Consider the following 26,351-nt stretch of genomic DNA (forward strand, 5'->3'; position numbering starts at 1 on the left):
CCTAAGGCTCTGCCCCTTACAAAGTAACGAGTACACAGAGACAAGAAAATGTGACCCAAATGAAAGAACAGATCAAAAGTCAAAAAAATAAAACTAAGCCACAGGGAGATAGCCAACCTATCAGATGCAGAGTTCAAAACACTGGTAATCAGGATGCTCACAGAAATGGTAGAGTATGGTTAAAAACTGGAGAAAAAAGTAAAAGCTGTATAAAATGAAATAAAGCAAAATATATAGAGAATCAACTGTGAAAAGAAGGAAACCAGGACTCAATTCAGTGATTTGGAACAGAAGGAAGAAATAAACATTCAACCAGAACAGAATGAAGAAACAAGAATTCAAAAATTGAGGAGAGGCTTCCGAATCTCCAGGACAACTTTAAACATTCCTTTGGTTCACAGGTCCACGCTCAATTCACTGAGCTACACCAGCCAGGGCCCAACTTTAAACATTTCAGTATCTAAATTATAGGGGTGCCAGAAGGAGAAGAGGAAGAGCAAGAAATTAAAAACTGCCCTGGCCGGTACAGCTCAGTGGATTGAGCACAGGCCTGTGAACCAAAAGATCGTGGTTCGATTCCCAGTCAGGTCACATGCCTGGGCTGCAGGCCAGTTCCCGGCAGGGGACTCATGAGAGGCAACCATACATTCACATTTCTCTCCCTCTCTCCTTCCCTTCCCTTTTAAAGATAAATAAACAAAATCTTTAAAAAAAAAAAATAAGAAAGAAAGAAACTGAAAACTTTATTTGAAGAAATAATGAAGGAAAATGTCCCCAATCTGGCGAAGGAAATGGACTTCCAGGAAGTCCAGGCAGCTCAGAGAGTCCCAAAGAAGTTGGACCCAAGGAAGGACACACTAAGGCACATCATCATTACATTAGCCAAGATTAAAGACAAGAAGATAATCTTAAAATCAGCAAGACAAAAGGAGACAGTTCCTATAAGACTCACAGTTCCTATAAGATGCTCACAGAACTGGTCGAATTTGGTGGCAAATTAGATTTAAAAAATGAAGGATATACTAAGTGAAAAAAAGGAAAATGCACAGGAAACCAATAGTGATGGCAAGAAAACTGGGACTCAAATCAACAGTGAGGACCAGAAGGAAGAAAGAAACATCCAACCAGAAAAGAATGAAGAAATAAGAATTCAAAAAAATGAGAAGAGGTTGAGAAACCTCCAGGACATCTTTAAATGTTCCAACATCTGAATTATAGCAGTACCAGAAGGGGAAAAGGAAGAGCAACAAGTGGAAAACTTACTTGAACAAATAATGAAGGAGAACTTTCCCAATCTGGCAAAGGAAACAGACTTCCAGGAAGTCCAAGAAGCTCAAAGAGTCCCCAAGAAGTTGGACCCAAGGAGGAACACACCAAGGCACATCATAATTACATTAGTCAAGATGAAAATGAAGGAGAGAATCCTAGAAGCAGCAAGAGATAAGGAGGCAGTTACCTACAAAGGACTTCCCATCAGACTGTCAGCTGATTTCTCAAGAGACCTTACAGGCAAGAAGGGGCTGGAAAGAGGTATTCCAAGTCATGAAAGACAAGGACTTATATCCAAGATTGCTCTATCCAGCAAAGCTTTCATTTAGAATGAAAGGGCAGGTAAAGTGCTTCTCAGATAAGATCAAGTTGAAGGAGTTCATCATCACCCAGCCCTTATAATATGAAGTGTTAAAGGGACTTATCTAAGAAAAAGATGATATTAAAACTACAAACAGTAAAATGACAACAAACTCACAACTATCAACAACTGAACCTAAAAAACACAAAAAGCAAATTAAGCAAACAACTAGAACAGGAACAGAATCACACAGAAATGGAGATCACAAGGAGGGTTATCAGTGAGGACAGGGAGGGGAGAGAATGGGGAAAAGGTACAGGGAATAAGAAGCATAAACGGTAGATTCAAAATAGACAGGGGGGTTCAACAATAATACAGGAAATGGAGAAGCCAAAGAACTCATATGTACAATCCATGGACATGAACTAAAGGGGGAAATGCTAGTGGGAGGGGGGTGCAAGGAGAGAAAAAAAATGGGACAAGTGTAATATCACAAAAATTAAATATACTTTTAAAAAACCACCCCTCCCACTCACCCCCCCAAAAAAGATCAGAAAAGGAGTCTCATGTTTATTCCTGAGGAGGTGGTAAAAGTAAAAGAAAAGAAAGTATTTCCCCTACCCAAAATATCAAGTATTTTTTTAAGTGATTAGCAGGGTTTGTTTTTTTTTTTTAAGATTTTATTTATTTTTAGATAGAGGGGAAGGGAGGGAGAAAGAGAGGGAGAGAAGTATCAATGTGTGGTTGCCTCTCACATGCCCCCTAGTGGGGACCTGGCCCACAATCCAGGCATGTGACCTGACTGGGAATTGAACCCGTGATGCTTTGGTTCACAGGCCAGCATTCAATCCACTGAGCCACACCAGGCAGGGTACAAGTTTTAAATAATAAAATCAGAGCTATAAATTGTTAAAAGTTCTTCTGAGAAAAGGAAAATGATATAGGGCAGAAATTCAGATCTACATAAAGAAAGGAAGCACATTAGAAAAGGAATAAGTGAAGGTAAAGTAATACCTGTCATTTCATTTTTCTTATTCTGTATTGATCTACCAGCTAACAATTCATTCAAAACAATAGCAACGATATGTTGGTAATTACAATTTATGAATAATAGCAATGTTATAAAGGACAAAAAGGAAAAATTAGGAATAATCTGTTATAAGGTACTTGCACAGTGAGGCAGGCCATGCAGTGCTACTTAAAAGTACACTTACATGCCCTGACTGGTGGGTTGAGTGTCGTCTTGCAAACCAAAAAGTCACCATTCAATTTGACCCAGGTAAGGGTACATGCCTGGATTGCAGGCCAGGCCGGTTTTGGGAGGGCAGGGGTGCAAGGGGCAACCAATTGATGTTTCTTACCCTCTCTTCCCCTTTCTCTAACAATAAATAAAACCTTGAAAAAATAAATAAAGGTACACTTACATTAGTTGTAAATGTAAGCTAGAAACTTTATTGCAACAAGTAAAAAAATTTTTAAAAGAAAAGGCATAATTAATATGCTAGGGGTGGAGAATGAAATCATATAAAGTAATCAATTAAATCCAGAGAAGAAAAAAAGCCAGAGAAGACAAAAAAGAAACAACAAGGGCAATGAATGAGATGGTAATAAATATGGTAGATATTAATCCGGCTACATCAATAATCTTTTAACAGGCAAATGGCGAAGCTGTAATATACCCATAAAATAGAATATTATTCAGCAAAAAAAAAAGCTACCAAGCCATAAAAAGACATGGAGAAATCTTGATGGTGTATTACATTACTAAATTAAAGAAACCGACCTAAAAAGGCTACAAACTGTGATTCTAACTATATGACTGTGGAGACAACAAAGAGACCGATGGTTACCAGGGGTTGAGTTGGGGGAGGCAGTGAACAGGGAGCACAGGGAACTTTATGACAGTGAAACTATTCTTTATGATATGATAATAGCAGATATATGACAGTAGGCATTTGGCAAAAACTATAAGCTATATTATCACAAAGATTGAACCCTAATTAAACTAGAACTTTAGATGACAATGTGTATCAATATTGGTTCATCAATTTTAACAAATGTACCATTTCATGAAAATTGTTAATGAAAGGAAAAACCATGCAGTTAATAGTACTTGATACCATACAAAGGCATCTGATAGTAGTGTTATCACTCAGGTAACTCAAACATATAATTAACTAAATAAACATAAAAATTATATGACTTAGTTTAACTATCTGGGCAAAATATGCAAAATAAAGATTTTTTTTTTTTACAGTCTAAGTCCCCAAGAGTTATCAAATCCTAACCACATTGAATTAGTAAGATTGGTTAGAAACTTAATGGGAAAACAGAACTTTTTAAAACATACTGTACTTTGTTTCAAGTTATTCAAGCTCCAAAATATCAGCAGTAGCGAAAAGTATTATATAGCTAAGAAGATGATATTTTTACAGTGAACATAAACAGTTTTACAGTGTTGTATTTCTCAACTGAACACTTAAAAAATTACTAAAGCATCCTATTTACTCTGTACATTTTTCTGTACAAAAAACAGTCAAACTGGGACAAATTGTTATATATCGACTGTGTGGATATACCATAGAATATTATGCCATAAAGAGTCCATTTTACTGTATGTAAATTACAAACAAAAACTTTGTAACTATAAACAAGCAGTGAATAGGAATGATACAGGAAAGGAGAAAAAGGTAACTGAATAAACTACAAAAAGAAATGGGGGAAAGGTGGGGGACATCTTTAATAGTGTCAACAATTAAAAAAATTAAAAGAATGAAAAGTTGGGATCCAGTCCTGTTCATTTTAATAGTTAACTAGGTTTTTTTTAAATAAATGGTTTCTACATATCCTAGCTTAACTCTCAAATACAATTACATGCAACAGTAAAAATTATAAATTTTGATGGTAAATACATGAAAAAGGATAAGTATAAAGTACGTAAAATAACTCTTACATGTTTAACAAAAACTTAATAAACCCATGTAAGAATAAATCTCACATGAACCACATGCATATACTTATGTATGTCAGCATATGCATAATAATTTTCACTGTCAGTACACACTGGTTGAGGAAGCAGAGAGACTTGGCTCATTTTGTACTTCCTAATGCTTTTCAAATCATGTATATGTATTTTTTGTAATGTCCACAGGGTTAAATGAGCAAGGGGATAAAGGGTCATTTTACATTTTCTCCTTTATACTACTCATTTTTTTAAAAAAAAGCTCTGATGAATACTATTTTAAAAATCTTTTAAAAATAACATATGGTATTACACATAATACCTTAGATATGCAATTTTTAAAACCTGTAATTATTATTCATAATAATAAAAAATTAGGGTAAGTTAATTAAATGGTCAATTGATTAAAGTATTAAATAGATATATACTAGACAGTGTTAAGTATACATAACAAAAAAAAGTAAAAATGCCATGGAAATATGTTCATGATGTGAAAACCAGTCAAAAAGTTTTTACCTCATTTTTGGAAAAATATTTAATGAAAGTACTGAAAACGGGAAGATCATTAATTCATTCAACTGTTAAATTTGAAATCCTTCTGTGTACCAGGTATTGCGCTAGGTACAGAAGATACAGAATAGACCCAGTGCCCTTGGACAGGGAACAGATTAGGTAACTACCAGAGAAGGAAAACAAACTATATACAAGTGATTACCCAAAGAACTATTTAACTGCAGTGGTACTATATGGCAAGGTATCTACAAATATAATCACCAGAAATTCCTCCCATCTCTGTATGCTCATGCTACTCCTCCCAATAAAAGTAGAGTCTAACCCTGGCTAGGCAGTTCAGTTAGTTGGAGCATCATCCTGTACTGCAGGTTCAATTCCCAGTCAGGGCACATACCTAAATTGCTGGTTCAATCCCTGCTTGGGGTGTGTACGGGAGGCAATCAATCGACTTTCTCCCTCACATTGATGTTTCTCTCTCTTTCTCTCTCTCTCTCATAACCATCCTTAGGTGAGGATTTTTTTTTAAGTTTATTATTCTCCCTCCTCTTAAACCTAGCTTTGCAACTTGCTTTGATGAGTAGAATGTGGCATAAGTGATACCGTCCCAGTGCCAACTCTAGATAATTAAGAGGCCTGAAACCTTCTACTTTCGTTTTCTAGCTACCATGAATTGCTATGTACTTCATAACAGTTCGTGGCTACCCTGCTTGCAAGGGATATCATGGAGAGAGGGGCCCTTAAGGATGAGTGACAACAGTCACATCAAGATGAAAACTAAGTGGCCTCAGGAGACAGCCAACATCACAGCCCCAGAGGGGAAGACATATTGAAGCCTTCAGCCTAAGTCAACCTGCCTCAACTGGCAAATGAAACAGAAACAAGTCGTCACCACTCTTCCCTGACCCAATTTCTAGCCCACAGAATTGTACACAAACAAATAAGCACCTTGAGGTGACCTGTTGTGCTGCAGCAGATGACTATGCCAAAGAAAAGGTACATATTTGAAAAGGGCAGAGATGTAGACAAAAGCTGATAGGGCAACAAAGGGACTTGAAAACTGAAAGAGCAGTTAAGATATTGCTACAGGAGGCTTGGAGAAGGGTAACTCATTATATACAGGCAGAATTATTAGCATACTTGAAGTCACATGAAGTAACTTGAAAAATTAAAAGTATACCTAGTGAAACTGTACATCAAGCCAAGAAGATTTCCAGGCAAGGTATTCAAGGTGCAAATGGCTTCTTTATAGCCAAGTATGAGAGGTATAAGACGGAAAACATGAGCTAAACAGTTACAAGAACATTTTTTTTAATATGACTGCCCCCTGAACATCATGGATCTAAACTACACAGGTCCACACATACATGAATTTTCTCCAATAAATATGTACAATACTGTAAATGTAAATATATTTTCTTTTATATAATTTCTTTAGGTAACATTTTCTTTTCTCTAGTTTACTTTAATGGAAGAATACAGTATAGAGTACATGTAACAGGCAAAATATGTGTTTATCAACTGTTAATGCCAGTAATATTCAACCAGTGTGCTGCAAGAATTTTTACAACATGCAAGACCTGACTATTTAGTCAGGGGCACTGATCTCTTTTCCCTTACATTGTCAATAAAAGATAAGAGTCAACACAACAAAAGCCGTCCAATGCAAATGAATCAAAATTATATCTATGTTTTCAGTCAGGCTGGCAAAAAATATATATTTTTGGTACGCTGCAGAATTTTAGTGACTATTTTATGTGTGTCATGAAATGAAAAAAGGTTGAAAATCATGTCTATTTTATTGGTAAGGTTTGTGATCAACAGTGGCTATAAGATGTTAAGTCTGGGAGCATCAAAAGTTACGTGAGGATTTTCTCTTGCACAGGGTGGGCATCCCCAAATCCCAGGTTGTTATCTCTAACTTGGAGGTACATGATCGGAAAATAACTGTTTCTCAAAACTAGTCTTCACACACAGCAAAATACTGTCCAAGAAACAGCACGAGGACAAAGATCAAATCCAGAGTGCTGACAATAAAACATGGACTCATGTTAAGACCTCAAAGATTTAAGGCAGTGCTGGCATTCTATCTCAGGTGGGCAAACGGGCTCCTAAGAAACTTAGAGGACCCTGACTTGGGATCCAAAGTAGAGAGAGTCCTGTCTCAGAAAGAAATGTGAATGTGACTTTTGTCTAATACAGTGATTTTCAACCTTTTTCATCTCATCTCATGGCACATATAAACTAATAATAAAATTCCGCAGCACACCCAAACACATGTTCTGCCGATGTGACAAAAAAATGGGTACGATTTTTAAAAGATTTTATTTATTCACTTTTAGAGAAGGGGGAAAGGAGGGAGAAAGAGAGGGAGAGAAACATCAATCGGTTGTGTCTCATACGCACCCTGACTGGGGACTGAACTCACAACCCAGGCATGTGCGCCCTGATCGGGAACTGAACTGGTGACACTTCGCTTTGCAGAATGATGCGCAACCAACTGAACCATACTGGTCAGGACAAAATAAATATAATTTTGATTCATTCACACACAGCTGTTGTGTCGGCTGTTGTCATTTTTTATGTGATAATCTAAGGAAAAAGAGGTCGGTACCCTTAATTAAATAGTCAGGTATGTTTTAAAAACTCTTGTGACACACCAGTTGAAAACTGCTGATCTAACAGAATGTGCACTTACAATCTGATATACAGAAAAACCACAAAGTGTTCGATGGAGTTCTATTAGTTTGGGGGGGGGGGTGTTTCAAATGAAAAGAGGCCTTTGGGCTCTTAAACTAACGCATACATGTCGCAGGCTAAAACTGCTACTCAGGTGTAAACAAGACCCATTTCAGGGAGCAGAGCCAGAGCCCAAAGGACCAAGCACAAGCTGAAAAAAATAATGAATTATAAAGCTACTACCAGAAGATAGAACTAAACCATAATCAAGGATATTCCCTGTTCCCTGGTTAGACTTCAGAATTGCTTTGGACCAAATACTGTTACACACTTTCCATTCTTTCACTCTCCAAAGGGAGTATGTACTGAGGTCACCTGCCCCTGCCTCGAATTATGTATTGAGTATAAGGGGAGCAGGCTGTAACTTGTCTTCTTAGCTACCAGGTATCCAAATCCAGAGGACCTTACCCAGGGGATCCTGTCCATCTTTCAATCTAATGCAGATCATAAGATAATGGACTTTGAACCTGAGATCATTATTGCATGAGATTTCTAAGCATCTTAGGAATGTGTACTGCGTGTTGGAGAGATGTGAATTGTCCACCAGGGGAAGAACTGAAAGTCCATCTGCAAAGATGGCTGCAAACAACTCCTGCTATTTCTCTACACACACATGCTACTCCACCCCCGCCCCATCAAGAAGTGGAATCTGTTTCTCCTTCACTTAAACCTTGGCTGACACTGTGTCCTGCTTTGAAAAACAGAATGCAGTAAAAACGACGCCACACGGTTTTAACCTAGGCCTTTAATGGATCAAGAAAATTCTGTTTTATTCTCTTGCTACCCTGAATCACCAAGTAAGGAAATCTAGGCTACCTTTCTAGAGAAAGACCAAGAAGACAAAAAAAGGCAGGTCTGAAGAACAATCCACCTAAAGAACTAATGCGGTGTCTCAACTAAAAGCAGCACTAAGGCTCTCTTGGATTTTTTAGCCCATTTGAGCTACCTCAGTCAACATCTTATGGCAAGGCATTCCCTGAAAAAACTCCAGACCCCAAAATTGTGAACAGCAAAATAGTTGTGATTTTAAGCCACTAAGTTTTGGAGCAATTTGTTACTCAATAATGGGCAGATGATACAGGTAGTGAGTGGAGCAAAGGCTACAAAAGTAAAGCACTGGGTACTTTCTAAGAGTCAATATTAGAGACCCTAATGCAATCTGCGAGAGGGAAGGTTTGCTTAAGAAGTGATATACTTAAAAGTGGTCATTTAATACCATTTAATAGAGGAGAAATTATCAATTGGAATTTTTTTGTTGGTTTTAAGTTTCTATTTTTCTAAATTTTTCACAATGTACTTGTTTTACTCTTGAAATAATAATAAAAATGTTATTTTGTTAAAACTTCCTTAAGGATTTTCATGGCAGCTTATTGGTTCTATTATACTGAAACCTATTAAGTCTAAAATATTTATTTTCTAATGACAAAATATGCAAACATTTCAGCAAATAACAAAAGTTTTCTATTATCCTATGTGGTTGAAGAATAAAGTGTTTAAATTTAACAATCCAAAAAATAAACATCCTATATTGCTTTCTGAAGAATTAGAATATATTAAAACACAATTAACTTAAAATGATACTGCTTATAATTTAGTATCACACTGATTCTTAGAAAGTTCTCCAGATTTAGGTAGTTCCTCATAGTTATCACTGTGAACAGATATCAATAACATAAAACTGAGAGAAGTAAATAATACTCTGATAACAGAATTAAGAGTGGAAATGATCCAAAAAGACTGCAATAATGTACTAAAACTAACAAGACAAAATTACAGAGAAGTATAAGTGTAGGGTTAAAAAGAAATCAACCACAAATGTACAAGAGGATAAAATAATCTGGCTTAACAACATGAAGAAGCCTTAGGTTTCAGCTGACCACAGTACATTTGCCACAAGAACACAAAAAAAGGTTAATGTAATCTCAAACAAATATTGACCAAGAACCTAAAATGCACCACGTACTTTACTGAGAATACAGTAATGAGATAGATCCACAGAAGGAATAATCTCATCACACTACATATGGAACATTAAGTCCATATAAAGGAAATGTTTGAAAAAATGAGAGAAATGTAACCTATGAACAGAAAACTTTCTAATTTGAATACTGATTTAAAAGGAAGCTCTTAAAGCAGTTCTTTCATTGTACCAAAGTAAATGAGTAACTACTATGTGACTGGCATTGTGCTAGGCACTCAGGTATAAGTGGAGAAAACAGATATTGTCCCTGACCTCCTTCTGCTTATAGTCAAGTCTACTGAGTACCCTATCGTGGGGAGACCTTAAGTAGATACCAAATAATAACCTGTGAAGCCTATTATGAAAGAGATTCCTGTACTTTGTGTAAGGCTGAAATAAATGGCCTCCAATATTGTTCCCAAATCTAAAATTTTACTAACTTATGGCACCACACCATGAAAAAATATAACTATTTTAAGATAAACAAATGTCTAGTGAGTAAAATAGCAGGCAATCCAATACCACATACACACACATGAAGCTTTTTAATATTTACCCCTAATAAAACAACCTGTTCAAGTCATATGCTCAGCTTTCACAGACAAACTATTCAAAACCAACCTCAGCCCTGGCTGGTGTAGCTCAGTGGATTGAGCACATGCCTGAGAACCAAAGGATTGTGGTTCGATTCCCAGGCAGGGCACACGCCTGGGTTGCAGTCTAGTTCCCAGCAGGGGACGCATGAGAAGCAACCACACATTGACCTTTCTCTCCTTCTCTCCTACCCTTCCCCTCTAAAGATAAATATAATTTTTAAAAAAACAACTTCAATCCACATTAAGAAAATTCAACCTCAAATTTTTCTTTCATTTCAAATAAAAAGTATTTTCCAGAACTATGAGAAAATAAATTTGTATTGTTTTAAGCCAAAAAAATTGTTTTAATCTCCTTACCCTAATGATTATCTTACCCTAGTTAAAATAACTACAAAGAAATTAATATTTATGATTTCTCTGAGAATTCTTATATTAATCAATATACCTTTCCATGGCTTTAGCTGTATAAGGCAAATGCATTTCAATACTGTGTTCATCTTCATCTGTCTGCAGAGACATGCGTTCAAACATTCCTGTCTTCCATAGTTCTCCGTAAACTAAAGAAATTTCAAAATATGATAAAACAAATATATTAATGTATATCCTCATCCTGTGAAACTCCACCCAATAACACAAAACTGTATGTTTAGCAAAAGACAAAAGCACCACATAATATTCTCCTTCATTCTTTTCCTCCATTTTTACTTTTACAATAGAAAAAAACTAGCTTTTTACATACCAGGCAAAACAATAATACACGTAAATAATTTACTCAAGATTTGTATGTTCATGGTTATGTAGGTAATAATTTAAATTTTTCATCAGCTTCCTTTATTGTATCAAAAATCCCCTCCAGGTCTAAGCCCTTCCTTAACTTTAGCCAGTAAACACTGCCAAGGGCACAGCTGGTTATGACTCCTCCTGAGACACAGGGAAACCGCTGGCCTACATACTCATGAAGTTAATAATACAGTTTCTGATTTGTTTTGTTTGTTAATAAAATGTATAAGTTATTATTTCACACTTCAGGTTCTGGCTACAGTAAGAACAGAAAATGTCCACTAAGAATGCTACGTCATTCAAAATTAAAAAATAAATAAATAAAACATGTGGGATACACCAGAACATAAATTCACAACAGTACCATGACATAAATAAGGTTAAAATAATCCTGTAATTCAGACCCTCATGATAAATTACACTTCAAACTGAATACTGTACAGCAAGAAAATGATGAAATTCAATATGTAAAAAGGTAGTATGAGTGTGTCTGTCTTACCACAGACTGGACAAACATTCTTATAACTACAGCAAAGAAACAGGGTCACCAATATATAAAATCAAAAACTACAAATGGTGCTGACTTTTTTTCAACAAAAATATACCTGATTTTAAAAATCTTCCATTCCTTCTCTGGCAGGCTATCCAATAAAGTTTGTCTCCCAAAACAATCCAGGGTGTAAGGCTAGTAATATTCCAGCTCCATTAATAATATATATTGTAATAAATTGCTAATGCTCCATGATACATAAAACCCCAAATTATATAAATTTAGGCCTAAAAAATATGGAAAAATGAGGTAACATTTCCTGTGTAAATGACCTCTTTCACTCTACAGAAGTATGTTTAGCAAAATTTCTTGGAACAATAAGCATTCAACATACTTAAAATACAAATTAATGAACTAAAAGGATACACACCAAATCCGTGAAGGCAGTTACTGGTGGGGATGTATACTGAGTTCAGATGAGGGGTAAATTTCTGAGTCAATTATGGATGATGAGTACATGAATATTTTAAAACTATTTTCTGTACTACTCTGTGGTTTTTAAATTATGCTCTACCATTCCTCCAAAAATACTATTCAAAGTCAAAAAGTCTGACCTTACACATTCAATATATAAAATGATACCAAATTAAGTTAAAAAATGTGATTTCTGGGCCTGGCTGGTGTAGCTCAGTGGATTGAGCGCGGGCCCAGGAACCAAACAACCACGGCTTGATTCCCAGTCAGGACACACCCTGGGTTGCAGGCCAGTTCCCAGCAGGGGACACACAAGAGGCAATCATACACTGATATTTCTTTCCCTCTCTCCTTCCCTTCCCCTCTGAAGATAAATAGATAAAATCTTTTTAAAAATGTGATTTCTGAAAGCATATGGAAAGAATAAATCAAAATAACAGACATTTAAGAAATACATACATTTTATGTAGCACCTTTCTTTCGAGAGTCTCCTAAGTACAGTCTCATTTTTTCCCATAAAAATCATTTGAGAGGAAATCAAGGTTTATCACCATTATCTACTTACAGTGAGAAAAGTGCTACACAGAGTTGACTAACATGCCCAGAATCCTGCACCACGTTGTGACGGCACTAATTTCATGTCTCACAGCACGGTGAGTTCTTCCCTGAGTGTACATGCAACCACTACGGTCTGGAGACTAGCTGATGTGCAGCTGGCAGAAAAACTATGGTTGTCTTTCAGGTACACAAAAAAATTGCCTTTCTTTTTCTTTTTATTAATTCCTATTGGTATTCTATTACAGTAGAAACAAATTTTATTTCTTAAAACTGAGATATTACTTTTGATACTCATATATTTAATTTTTTAAATTAACTTAGAATTCCTATTTAAAACCATTAGCTGTTTACAAGCTATATGATTTCTAGCCCTGACTGGTGTGGCTCAGTTGGATGGGCTTTGTCCCATAAGGCGAACTGTCACCAGTTTGTTTCCCAGTCAGGGCACATGCCTGGGTTGTGGCCAGTCATGTGTGATAGGCAATCAATCAATGTTTATCTCATACATGGATGCTTCTCTCCCTTTCTTTCTCCCTTCCCATCGTCTCTCTAAAACTAACTAAATAACACCTCTAAGAAATCAACATGAAATGAAAGCTGTACGGTTTCTGCATACTTACTCTTTTGGTCAATACGAAGGTCGTACAGAGGTGTCCTATATATGTCCACACTGGAAAGTGCACATCGAGAGAGGGGCACATGATGAGAAGGCCCAAGGATGAAAATCCTCCGGCTAGGAGACACACAACAAAAACAAGAACGGTTGCACTTCTACATAAACCGTATTAAATAAAAGAAAAAATAAGTAAATTTTTAAAATTACATGTAAAACTTTCCATTGACTGATTTCACTGCCTACTGTTATGTGCTAAATGGTGTTCCCCTAAAATTCACATGTTGAAGTCTCACCCCCCAGTGCCTCAGAATGGAACCATAGTTGAAGAGAAGGTCTTTCAAGAGGTGGTGAAGTTAAAAAGAGGCCATTAGGGTAAGCCTGGTGTCATGTAGGAAGAGGCAGAGACACCAGGGGTGCACATGCACAGAGAGGTGACCACGTGAAAGGGCATCAAGAGGATGCCCATCTGCAAGCCAGGGATACAGGCCTCAGGAGAAACCAACCCTGCCAGCACCTCAGTCTCGCATTCCAGACTTCAGAACTGTGAGAAAATCAATTTCTGTTGTTTTAACTGCCCAGTTTGTGCTATTTTGTTACGGCAGCCCTAGCAAACTAATACACTACTAAGTGATTTTCTCCTCAGTTAATTAAGTTCATTTCTTTATCTCTTTTTATTGGAAGGCCTTTAAAAGAACCATGTTCAACACCTACAAATACCAATTACTGATCATCTACAGTAAACTAATCTGCTATGCTTAAAATTGTCTCTGTATTCACAATGGCTGTAGAGTTTTCAGTAACTATAGTAATTAAATTTTAAACATTTCAGCCATTAAATAAAGTCTCAAAAGTCTAACATATTCTAAACTTGCCTTCTAAGGTCTACCACAACTTTAATAAAAATCCATGCAAAATATCATTACAAAGACATATTCTGATAAAGCTACTTTCATAGAGGAAAAAAGGCATCTTGTTGAGAATTCTGTGTAATAAGCTTTCTCTGTTCCCAAATAAAAGTCATTCTCAAAAACAATGAGAGAGGCTTAATTGTGTTATTTTATACCATAGATTAAAGAAAAGAACTGGGCTAAACAGCAGCTTAAGTCATTACAATAATTTTATCTTGACATCAAGAATAAAATTAGCCTTGGCTGGTGTGGCTCAGTAGATATGAGCATCAGTCTGTGAACCAAAAGGTCACTGATTCAATTCCTGGTCATGACATATGCCTGGGTTGCAGGACAGGTCCCCAGATGGGGGTATGCAAAAGGCAACCAGTTGATGTTTCTCTTCCTCCTTTTCTCCTTCCCTCTCCTCTCTCTCTAAAAATAAGTACTTAGAATATTTTTTTTAAAAGAGTAAAATTAACTTTCATTTTATTTCAAACATCCCTACAATCTAAATTCTAAAACTGTCCATATTCTCTCTTCTGCCAGGTGCATAGGAACAAAATTTATACACACCACATTCACACACAAATTTACAGACCCAAAATACCAAAATCCTGAGAGAGAAGGGAACATACAATTGGCTATGTACCTAGAAAATTAGGGACTACTCATTGTTCAATTAATGGACAAGACTGATACATGAGCTAGTTCTTTCATATCAAAAATTTGTAGTACAAAGAATGTGTGCTTTAGCAATATATTTATTTTGATAAAATTCTGTAACAGCTAAAAAATTAACCTATTTGTCTGTTGTATGTTACTTGCTCTTTGGAGCAAAGGAGTGGAGGATAAGAAAGATGGACAAGGAAAAGGAAAAAGAAATACCCAGTTCAGAGTCCCACCTCCTCAAGATGTCACTCATGGCAAACATACAAGACTGCATCCACAGGCTATTTCCAGTCAGCAACATATCTCTTTTCCTGCCCCACCCCCACTAATGACACTAACTTCTCGTCATCACCATTATAACTCAATAACCATTTTGGAAAGGAAAGATCAAATCCAGATTCCTAATGCTAGAGACACCACTATATTCTCCTATCTTAACAGCCCATAAACATCAACACAACTTTTTAAATTAACATCTAATGTGGGATATACATAAAGTGACTTGCCTAAGGACAAGTATTTATATGAACAAGAATCAAGTATGAAAAAGGCATTTTTGTTTCAAGAGCATATTTCTGTGAAAAGAGAGAGGAGATGGATAGAATATTTAAAATCAGAACATTCCTAGGAAAGCCAGGATAATTAAAATATGAATAGGCTTTTAAAATACCAATCTAAACTCAAGGTATAGATACTTTCACAGGTAAGTGTAACAAGGCTCTCACAGTGGCCCAAAGATGAACACTAAACTAATCCAGAAACAAAGACCCCAGGCCAGCTTCAAAAGCCTACCTGCTTCCTCTAGTAGTGACTATTTACCTTGCTTTTTGACAGACCCTTGACAGACCCGAGCTAGCTGAAAAGATGAAGACTGCTGGGGAAAAGAGCTTCCTACAGCCTGAATTATCTAAGTGATAATTCGCCCAATGGATTCCTTCTAGGTTGGCAGAAATTCACCCAAAGGCAATACATTTGGTTAAGAGAAATAATAGGAAAAAAGAGGCTTAGGTCCCACCAACATAAAACCCTTAAAAGTGATAACCCAAAAACAAACCAGGAAAGGATAGGTATCACTGAAGAAGAAAAAGTGCATATTATACCAGAAGTAATCGTAAAATGGGTCTCTGTTAGCCCAATACTAACAAAAAAAAATGTTAACAGTGTAAATAAAAGATAATGCATTTTCTTTTTTTGCTAGATTACTAGATTGATAAACACCAAAGCCATAGAAATATTATGGAGACAAATAAGTAATAAGCACATTAAAAGCAATGCCACTTTCTCTTCACTTAATAAACTGCAAGGTGCTTTGTCTTTAAAGAAATGACTTTTTAGCCCTGGTTAAAGTAGATTGAGTGCCAGCCTGCGAACCAAAGGGTTGCTGGTTCAATTCCCAGTCAGGGCACATGGCTGGGTTGTGGGCCAGGTCCCCAGCAGGGGGCGTGTGAGAGGCAACCACACACTGATGTTTCTCTCCTACTCTTTTTCTCTCCCTCTAAAAATAAATAAAATCTTTTTTAAAAGACTTTTAAATATTAACATGTCCTCACTGTTGCCACACATGTAAGAGAAGCTTTAATATGAAAAAAATGGGGAAAAATCAGTAGGCATTCTCTTAGAAATAAATGTAGTTCACATATAATACCTCCAGAGAATTCGTATTTGTGGATTTACTTACTATGAGTGTCATCTGTACACTCAATATGTAAGTCACCTGAGTGTCTGCCTCCATTAATACTCAACTATTTATAATATAACACAAGTAATTTTTAAAAGTGTTTCATGGCAAGTGTAGATATTTTAACGAAAGCATAAAACGTTAAATGAGATTCCTTCCTGGGTGGGGGAGTGGAAATGGAAGAGAGATGGGGAGGTCTGGGGGGATGGGCGGGGGGGGGGCTAAGGGGACGGGTTGAGGGAAAAGGCAGAAAACTGTACTTGAACAACAATTAAAATTAAAAAAAGAAGAAAAGACTCCTTCCTTTTTACCCTCTTCTTTGCCATGCAAGACTTTCTGAAAGATATGAATTAAGTTACTATCTAAGTATATCCTGGGTGTATTTTTAATTACAGTTTTAGGAAATTACAGTAATAGGAAAAGACTTTGCAACTATAAATATGAGCAAGAACTTAACTAAATGTATCCCTTTTAAAATTTCTTAAACAGCCAGCCAGAGTGCTATTTTTGAAACACAAATTGGATCCCATCACTCTCCTGCTTTTAAAATGTCTTTCAATGGCTTTCCACGGTGACAGGATAAAATCCAAAATTCTTAAAACGGGTTCTAAAGTCTCAAATAAACTGGCCTCTTTTTGTAGTACTCTTCCCCTTGAACACAGAACTTCCTGTACACTGGTCTTCTTGCGGTTCCTTGATAACACAGACAACTTTGCCTACTTCAAAGCCTCCACACATTCCTTTTGCTTGGCTTAAAAATCATTTCCTCAGAGATGCCTTCCCCAAGATCTTACCCACAAACCTCACCACGGTCTAAAGCCAATCATTCACCTGTATCACAGCAGTTCTCCAAGTGTGAACTGTGAATTCAAGGACCTTTCAAGGGGTTTACAAAATCAAAGCTATTTCCATAACAATAAAGAAGTTATGTGCTTTTTTTCACTGTGATGACATCTGCACTTACAATACAAAGTGAGGCTGGGTACACCGCTGGCACATTGGAACTACAATCAAGGTAACGGAACCAAAAAGTATTCTTCACCTTCACCCACACCCGGTTCTTTTTTTAAGGCCAGTTTCTCTTGAATACAATTTTATAGAATTATTTTGTATGACAAAATGCATCCAATTTGTGGTGATAAATGCATAAAACACTTCTGCACATAGGAATCCGTCTTATGGAAAAGTATTAATGTGACTAGGATTTGTGAGTGAAACCAGGCCTTTTTTCATGGAACACAATTTTTATGTCAAAAACTGACTGTAGAGAAAGTACAGGTATCCAATTTAGGTACCATATTTTACCATTTATAATGTGCGCTTTTTTGCACAAATTTTTTAGGGGAAAATAAGGATGCGCATTATACATGGGTAGTGCTTATTTGTTACAGGCACATAAAATTTCTTTGTGCCTTGTATCTGTTCTTGTGCTTTGTAAGTATTTGTTACATGAAATTTCTTGTACCATAATATGTTCAAAAATAAATACCAAAAATTATTTATAGTATTCAAAAAAACAAGTATAAATAAATAAATGAGTTTAAAAATTAAAACAAAAGATTTTTTTTGTGAAAGTTTGGGCCAAAAACTGGTATACATGGATACACAGAGTGCACTATGCATGGAAAACTACAGCAGTCGGCAGAAATTTTCTAACGAGATGAACAAAGTGAGCCTGCCACTTCAAAGAAAACATCTGATGTATTTATTGCCAGTGATAAAATTGAGGCTTTTAAGTGAAAACTAGACTTTTGCAAAACTTCCATTCCTATGAGACTGACAGCTTCCCAATTCTTAAAGATTTTTCCAATGAAATTGGTGCTGATATTAACATGTGATTTCCTGACACTGTATATCAACATTTAAAAGATTTACATGATTCAATAAATGAATACTTTCTAAATGTTCCTTGCAAGATGCTAAAGTAATCATACAAAGTTAGAAGATCCCTTCAAAGGTCAAGAAGAGTACAAAAGATGATCCTGGTTGACAGGGAGAAAAGGGATTAGTGTGAACAGTAATAATGAAAGCTAATGGTATAGAATTTAACCTTCTCTCCTGGACTGTTCTTTATTATTTCTCTTTACTTCTCATAGTTCCCAAAAGGATGCCCTTTGTCTGTTTTATCAAAAGACTCTAAAGACATAGCAAATTTCAGAGGGAGACACTTTTAAGAGAACACAAATACGACTGTGAATTACTATTTTTAACACTCAGACCTTCAAATTAATTTATTCTGTATTCAATTATTATATGCTAGTTGCCAAAAATAAGCTGACTACATCATCTTTCATCCTCTCTTTTTACTAATCTCCTCTGTCATATTCTTAGTCCTTGGTTTCCTTCCCTTTTTATTCTTTATCTTTTTCCTTCAAGTCTCATTTTCCATTGACTTAATTAACACAAGCTGTCCATATCTACCAATATTGTCTCTGTGTCTCTCTATGAATTCTCTGATTTGGAGGTGCCCTTCCAGCACATACCGTCATCAATAAAGATTCTGTCAAATAAAAAAAATTTGGAAAAGCCTGCTACATGTACTAACCTTGATGATAGCTGGTTTATAGGTCCAGGTTCAAAAAATGAAAATTTCTGAAAATATTTCCAATCTAATTTCTATTCGTTCTTATTCATGATATAATTTAGTTAAAATTATATAGTAAACATGTATCAAGATTTATTAAAGACACCCCTCAAAACATCAAAAATGGGGTAGGGCTAACCAAATCCTCATCAATTTGCCAACATTATTATTTGGTTTATTATTTAAATTTTTCTAAAAATAATTTTCAAAAAAAGATAGGTACAATGTCCAGAGCACACTACATAAAAACAAAAGAGGGCAGGGTTTTTTTGTTTTTTTTTTAAATTTGAACAAATTGCTCAAAGGAAGAAGAGTAGGCCGTGGGTAAGATTTTCTTTTTAAACGTATGGCTGCTCTGAGTCACTTCTTTGGAATGAGTATGCTTCATCTCTACCAGTACAAATGCACTACGATCATTAGAACTATTACTAACACTCAATACTAAACAGAATTAAGGTCCATGATTTTATCCATTCGCAGTATGTATACAACTAGCAATCCAAACTGGACCTTTATACTTGTTGGCATGTAGTAAATTAACTAAATAAAATGCTGGTGAGAAAATGAAGTAATTTGGATGGCTATTACCAGCAGAAATTTTTGAAAGTTCACATGTTTCTTATTTAAGAGAGTAATATACTAAGTTTTTAAAAGTTCACAAGTTTCTCATTTGAGACAGTAGTATACTACTCAGTCTCAATTTGCCAGAAAGGTCTTTTATAAAGCTAATTTCAGAGTTGTCATTAAATTATTAAACATTTATATGCTTTAAACACCATGAGATATACTGTAAGATTCTAAAATAATTCAAGTAACTTATCCTGTCAATGAGAAATTCTTCTTCTCTCATTAACTAAACTTAACAAGTACAATAAAGAATTTTAAATTAGAAAGCGATTAAAATAGAAAATGCTCACCTCCAGATTTTCCAAGAAAAATTTTAAACCAAAATATTTTAACTGTCAGTGTTCCTGGACCCAATTCTAGTATGGGGGATGGAGCACAGAGGGGGAAAGTTCTCCACATCTCCAATAAGCAATTCTTAGACTCTGCCTGGAAATAGCATTGGATTCCATAGGTATGGGTTCAGTCCCACAAGACTGCCCCCAGAACCCCCATTTCAGACGCCAGTTGGAAGCCCAGGTTGTAACATGTACTTCTGACTGACTGACTATAAATCAGAAGTTCCCATGATCCTCTCTTTGGGTTTAATTAATTTCCTAGAGCAGCTCACAGAACTCAGAGAAACATTTTACTTACAAGATTACTGGCTTATTACAAAAGAATATAACTCAGGAAAAAACAGAAGAAATGCACAGGGCAAGCCATGGGGAAAGAGAGTGTGACTTCCACTCCCACTGCAGGGGGCCGCTCCCCCTTAGATCAACCCAGAAGTTCTCTGAAGCTTTCCTTTTGTGTTTGGAAGGCAGCTATGCTCATCACTACACCACCAACACCAAGTCCTTCTGGGTTTGTATGGAGGCTTCATTACTCGGCCATGACTGATTCAACCTCCAGGCCCTCCTGATTCCCCAGAGGTCAGGAGTGGACTGAGAAGTTCCAACCCTCTAATCACATGATTGGTTCTCCTGGCAACCAGCCCCTATCCTTAGCTGGGATCCAAAAGTCACCTCATTATACCTCTCTATAACAAGAGGAAATTCCAAGGGTCTGGGGACCTGTGAGTTAGGAACTGTGGGATAAAACCAAATGTACATGAGAAATACATTTTGGTCACCTGAATGACCAAATTTTTATTTCTTATAAATCACATTATCACATTAACATTGTAACATTTCCAGAACCACACATTTTACCATCCTAAGAGAATGAAAAAGTAGTATTTAACTTTCTATAACCTATAAAAGATATTGAATTTATAAAAAGTCAAATTCCTAATGAATGAGTACATAGTAACAGTAAGTATGCAAAACAAACTAGTTCAGTGACAAGCCAGCTGCAATCCCCAACATCACTCGGTAACAAACTGGTCTCTGACTGGATTACTTACGTAATAGATGGATCCACTTGTTTGTAAGCATGAGCAGCACAAGACCCACAGTAAGTATATCCTGCATGGCTACAAAACAAAATATTTTTAAACTTAAGCATCAAATTCAGAAATAGAGATATGCTGAAAAAAAACTTTTTGAAAGAAATATAATAACTATGGTAAATATAACAATTGAGCATATGGATTAAAAAGCAATGTACTAATAATGTAACTCCTAGACAATAATAATAACACAATTGTTCTATGTTCCAATTTTAAATTTTAAAGAATATTTTGCAATTTTTTGGTCTCAAGAGAAGTTTGATTTGGTGATATCCAAGGCTTAGTTGAAGTTGCTAATGGAACACTAATGATATATGAGTTTTTAACATCCCTCTTCAATACCATTAACAGACTATTACATAACAATGATAAGACTAAGAACACATCAAATGAAACCAAAACAAACATCCTACAACTAATAACTCTCTTCCCTCTGTGTGTTCAGCTGTAAGTGGATTTACTTGGCCTTCTGTATGTTATTTTCTCTCTTAACTACACATGCCTTCCTCTGGTCCCAGCAGTAAGAGTGGGTCTTTTATCACCTGTAAAATGACCATTTTGGAAATTTATTTTTGTTTCTTGACTCACTCAAGTTACACAAGGCTAGAAACATTTCCCTTAGTGCTTTCTTATTAATGTGTGGCCAGTGGTACACTGGTAACTTTTAACAACTGGCTCTGCAGAAAAGAAAATGTGTGTGTGTGTGTGCGCGCAAATAACCTTATAAATTTTACTTAATTACAAAACTATATACCACACAATTTACAAATAATGAAAAAATATCTAATACTCTTTCTTTATTGCAAATTCCACATAGCCAACTGACTGTCACAGAATGCTTTCACTGATTTTGGCTAAACTATTATTCATAGCCCAGGGATGGCTGCAACCCACAAGAGTGAAACAATGAAGACATTCAACAACTCGAATGACTTCTTTACTGATTAGATAATAGGTTTCAAATACTAGAAAGAATATTTCCTTCCTCATTTCATTTCGCTATTAAGTGTAAAGGCTACAGACACAACAATTTTAAGTTTAATTTGCATTATTCACCTTTTCGCATTACTTTCTTAAAATAGAAAATCAGTAAAAACTAAAGCCCTAATTTGTAGCACCTGGCCAATTAATGTGGACTAAATCATTTCCCAATCATGGCTAATTTCAAGATACCCAGTAACCTGAAAAGACAAAACAAAGTATTGGAGAAAATATTTATAAAGCATATCTGATAAAAGATTTACATCTGAATATATCAAAAATGTCAAAACAAACAACCCAATATGTAAAAATAGGAAACTGTTTTGGCGAGACAAAGAGTTCTGAAGACTGGTTGTAAAACAATGTGAATGTATTTATCACTGTACTTAACTGTTCGTGTAAATGGTTAAAAGTGGTTAATATGGTAAATTTTGTTGAGTGTACTTTACCACAATTAAAAAAATTTTAATAGGAAAGTATATGAACAGATACTTCATCAAAGAATACACTGAGGTGGCAAATTAAGCACATAAAAGAACGCTCACCTCAGACTTCCGGCCAAGATGGAGGTGTAGGTAGACACACTGTGCCTCCTCGCACAACCAAAAGGACAACAACAATTTAAAAACAAAAAACAACCGAAACTGACAGAAAACTGAACTCTATGGAAGTCTCACAACCAAGGAGTTAAAGAAGACACATTCATCCAAGACCGGTAGGAGCGGAGGTGTCGGGCAAGGCAGCGGCTGGCAGACCCAGCGAGGTGGCGGGTGGGCGCGCAAGGCTGTGGCTGGCCGGCAAGACAGCAGCGGGTGGAGCAGGAGTCAGATTGCAAACCAGGCGGTCCCACATTCATGTGCAGATAAACCAGGAGAAACCACTGGGAAGCTGGACGGACTGTGCAACCCAAAGCTCTAGGGCGGGTAAATAAAGCCTCAAAACACCAACTGGAAACACCTGTGTGGGGTTGGGCAGCAGGTGGAGAGACTCCCAGCCTCACAGGAGAGTTCGTTGGAGAGACCCACAGGGTCCTAGAATGTACACAAGCCCACCCACCAGGAAGGACACCAGGAGGGCCCAATTTGCTTCTGGGAATCGGGGAAAGTGACTAACATTTGGTAGAGAGCGGAGCAAGCACCACTGCTCCCTCTTGGGCCCCTTCCCTACATACAGTCACAAGCCAGCAACTGGGTTGCCCCGTTTAGGTGAACACCTAAGGCTCCACCCCTCATACGTAACAGGCACGTCAAGACAAAAAATAGCCCAAACGAAAGAACAAATCAAAGCTCCAGAAAAAATATAACTAAGCAATGAAGAGATAGCCAACCTATCAGATGCACAGTTCAAAACACTGGTGATCAGGATGCTCACAGAACTGGTTGAATTTGGTCATAAATTAGATCAAAAAAATGAAGGATACACTAAGTGAAAAAATGAAAATGCACAGGAAACCAACAGTGATGGCAAAGAAACTGGGACTCAACAGTGAGGAACAGAAGGAAGAAAGAAACATACAACGAGAAAAGAATAAAGAAATAAGAATTCAAAAAAATGAGGAGAGGCTTAGGAACCTCCAGGACATCTTTAAACATTCCAACATCTGAATTATAGGGGTACCAGAAAGGGAAGAGGAACAGCAACAAGTGGAAAACTTATTTGAACAAATAATAAAGGAGAATTTCCCCAATCTGGCAAAGGAAATAGACTTCCAGGAAGTCCAGGAAGCTCAGAGAGTCTCAGAGAAGTTGGACCCAAGGAGGAACACACCAAAGCACATCATAATTACATTACCCAAGATTAAAATGAAGCAGAGAATCCTAGAAGCAGCAAGACATAAGGGGACTGTCATCTACAAAGGAGTTCCCACAAGACTGTCAGCTGATTTCTCAAAAGAGACCTTACAGGCAAGAAGGGGCCGAAAAGAAGTATTCCAAGTCATGAAATCCAAAGACCTACATCCAAGATTGCTCTATCCAGCAAAACTTTCATTTAGAATGGAAGGGCAGATAAAGTGCTTCTCAGATAAGGTCAAGTTCAAGGAGTTCATCATCACCAAGACCTTATTTTATGAAATGTTAAAGGGACTTATCTAAGAAAAAGATGACATCAAAACTATGAACAGTAAAATGACAACAAACTCACAGTTATGTTAACAACCATGCCTAAAACAAAAACAAAAGCAAACTACTAGAACAGGAACAGAATAACAGAAATGGAGATGACATGGAAGGTTAGCAACAGGGGCAGTGGGAGGGGGAGAGAGGGGGAAAAAGGTACAGAGAATAAGTAGCATAGATGGTAGATAGAAAATAGAAAGGGGAGGCTAAGAATAGTATAGGAAATGTAGAAGCCAAAGAGCTTATATGTATAACCCAGGGACATGAACTACAGTGGGGGAATGTGGATGGGAGGGGCTATGGAGGGTGGAGGGGAGCGAAGAGGAGAAAATGGGGCAACTGTAATAGTATAATCAATAAAACATATTTTTTTAAAAAAAGAATGCTCACCACCATGTACTCATCAAGGAAAGGCAAATTAAAATTAAAATGAGAGCCCTGGCCAAAAAGGTCAGTTCGTTGGAACATCATCCAGATACTCCAAGGTTGCAGGTTCAATCCCCAGTCAGGGCACATACAAAAAATCAACCAATGAATGTATACATAAGTAGAACAACAAAAACTGATCTCTTTCTCTCTCTCCAATAAAAACTTTAATTTGAAAACTAGAATGAGGTACCACTAAATACTCACTAGAATAGCTAAAGTTAAAATGAGTGACCATATCAAGTATGGCAAGGATATAGAACAGAAACTCAATTTGTACTTGTAGAAATGGAAAACAGGGTGGCAATTGCTTAAACAATTAAACATACTCCTGCCCTGTGATCCAAGCCATTCTACTCCTTTAAAAAAAGCAATGCGTCCACCTCACAAAGATTTATACACATATCTCCATCCCTGTTTCATTTGCAATAGCCCAAAACTGGAAACAACTGAATGACCCTCAAAAGGTGAATGGATAAACTAGCTGCACTGTATCCATACAGAAGAATGCTCTTCAGCCCTGGCTGGTGTAGCTCAATGGATTGAGTGCGGGCCTGCAAACCACATGATCCCGGTTCTATTCCCAGTCAGGGCACATGCCTGGGTTGCAGGCTAGTTCCCAGCAGGGACCCACAAGCGGCAACCATACATTGATATTTCTCTCCTTCCCTTCCCCTCTAAAGATAGATAAATAAAATATTTTTTTAAAAAAGAACACTCTTTAGTAAGAGAAAGAAATGAACTCCTGACACACTCAAAATAATTGTGCTTACAAATGGCAAAACTCAATAAAGAAATATGCTAAGAGAAGCCAGACAAAAAAGTTCATACTATATGATGCCATGTAAATAACTCTAGAAAATAAAAACTAATCTATAGTAATAGAAAAATATCAGTGGATATAAAATGAGAATTATAACAGGGCACAAGAAAAATTGGGAATGGTATGTTCATTACCTTAACTGTGGTAACAGTTTCACAGGTGTATACATAGTTCAAACTTATCATTGTACATTTTACATATATGCACCTGTATGTTAATCATGGTGCCTGTATGCACAATGAAGCTCTATTTTTAAAGTGACCCTCATCTGAACTAGGTTAAGCTGTGAATGTAGAAAAAGATTCACATAAGTCAACCACAGCAATACAGGATAGCAATGTGCTTAATTGGGAATTCAGTTATATAGAACATTAAGCACGCTGAAATCACCAAGGGCTTTATTGGTCAGATTAATGGTAATCACTCTATCCAAGGGAGCCTATTAAGTTGCTTGATATAACAATACTTTCACAACACAGATCTAATCTTAGCCAGATGGAAATTTATGTTGTTCTGTGGCTCAGCAAATACAGTTTTGCTGTCATCCTGCACTGATCTTGACACTCTAGTTTAACCCCAGGACTTAAAGCCAGGCAGTAAAACTCCAGAACCCATTTTTAACCACCCATTCTTTACATATTTGAAGGAACAAAGGAAGGAGTCCATGGAGTAGGAGAAACAAGCCTAAAACCTGGAAGAATACTTACAGAATCATACATCCTATAAAACTATTATATAGGGAAGGACAACAGGTTTGAAAACATAACTAAGGTAAATGTTTTATAAGAGAACTCAGTTCATGATTTCAGTCTTTCTAAAGTTGGACACTGAAAGGTCTACTTTAAAGAACTACAAAATAGTTGTGAAGAGAG

General features: G+C 36.5%; 1 protein-coding gene across 2 annotated transcripts in view; it reads right to left on the minus strand.

Annotated features, from left to right (window-relative positions):
- MEMO1 (mediator of cell motility 1) overlaps positions 1-26,351 on the minus strand; it is a 112,790-nt gene that overhangs the window by 34,964 nt on the left and 51,475 nt on the right. For both annotated transcript variants that reach the window (XM_037146596.2, XM_037146597.2), the window contains 3 exons: positions 21,088-21,156; positions 13,260-13,372; positions 10,783-10,894 (listed from right to left, as the gene is read on the minus strand). In XM_037146596.2, coding sequence (XP_037002491.1) covers positions 10,783-10,894; positions 13,260-13,372; positions 21,088-21,154 — 292 coding nt within the window. In that variant the 5' untranslated portion in view covers positions 21,155-21,156. The remainder of the gene's footprint in view (positions 1-10,782; positions 10,895-13,259; positions 13,373-21,087; positions 21,157-26,351) is intronic.

Source organism: Artibeus jamaicensis, unplaced genomic scaffold, assembly GCF_021234435.1.
Source record: "Artibeus jamaicensis isolate MK-2021 breed Jamaican fruit bat unplaced genomic scaffold, CSHL_Jam_final contig_465, whole genome shotgun sequence".
In the NCBI taxonomy this organism is placed as follows: domain Eukaryota; kingdom Metazoa; phylum Chordata; class Mammalia; order Chiroptera; family Phyllostomidae; genus Artibeus; species Artibeus jamaicensis.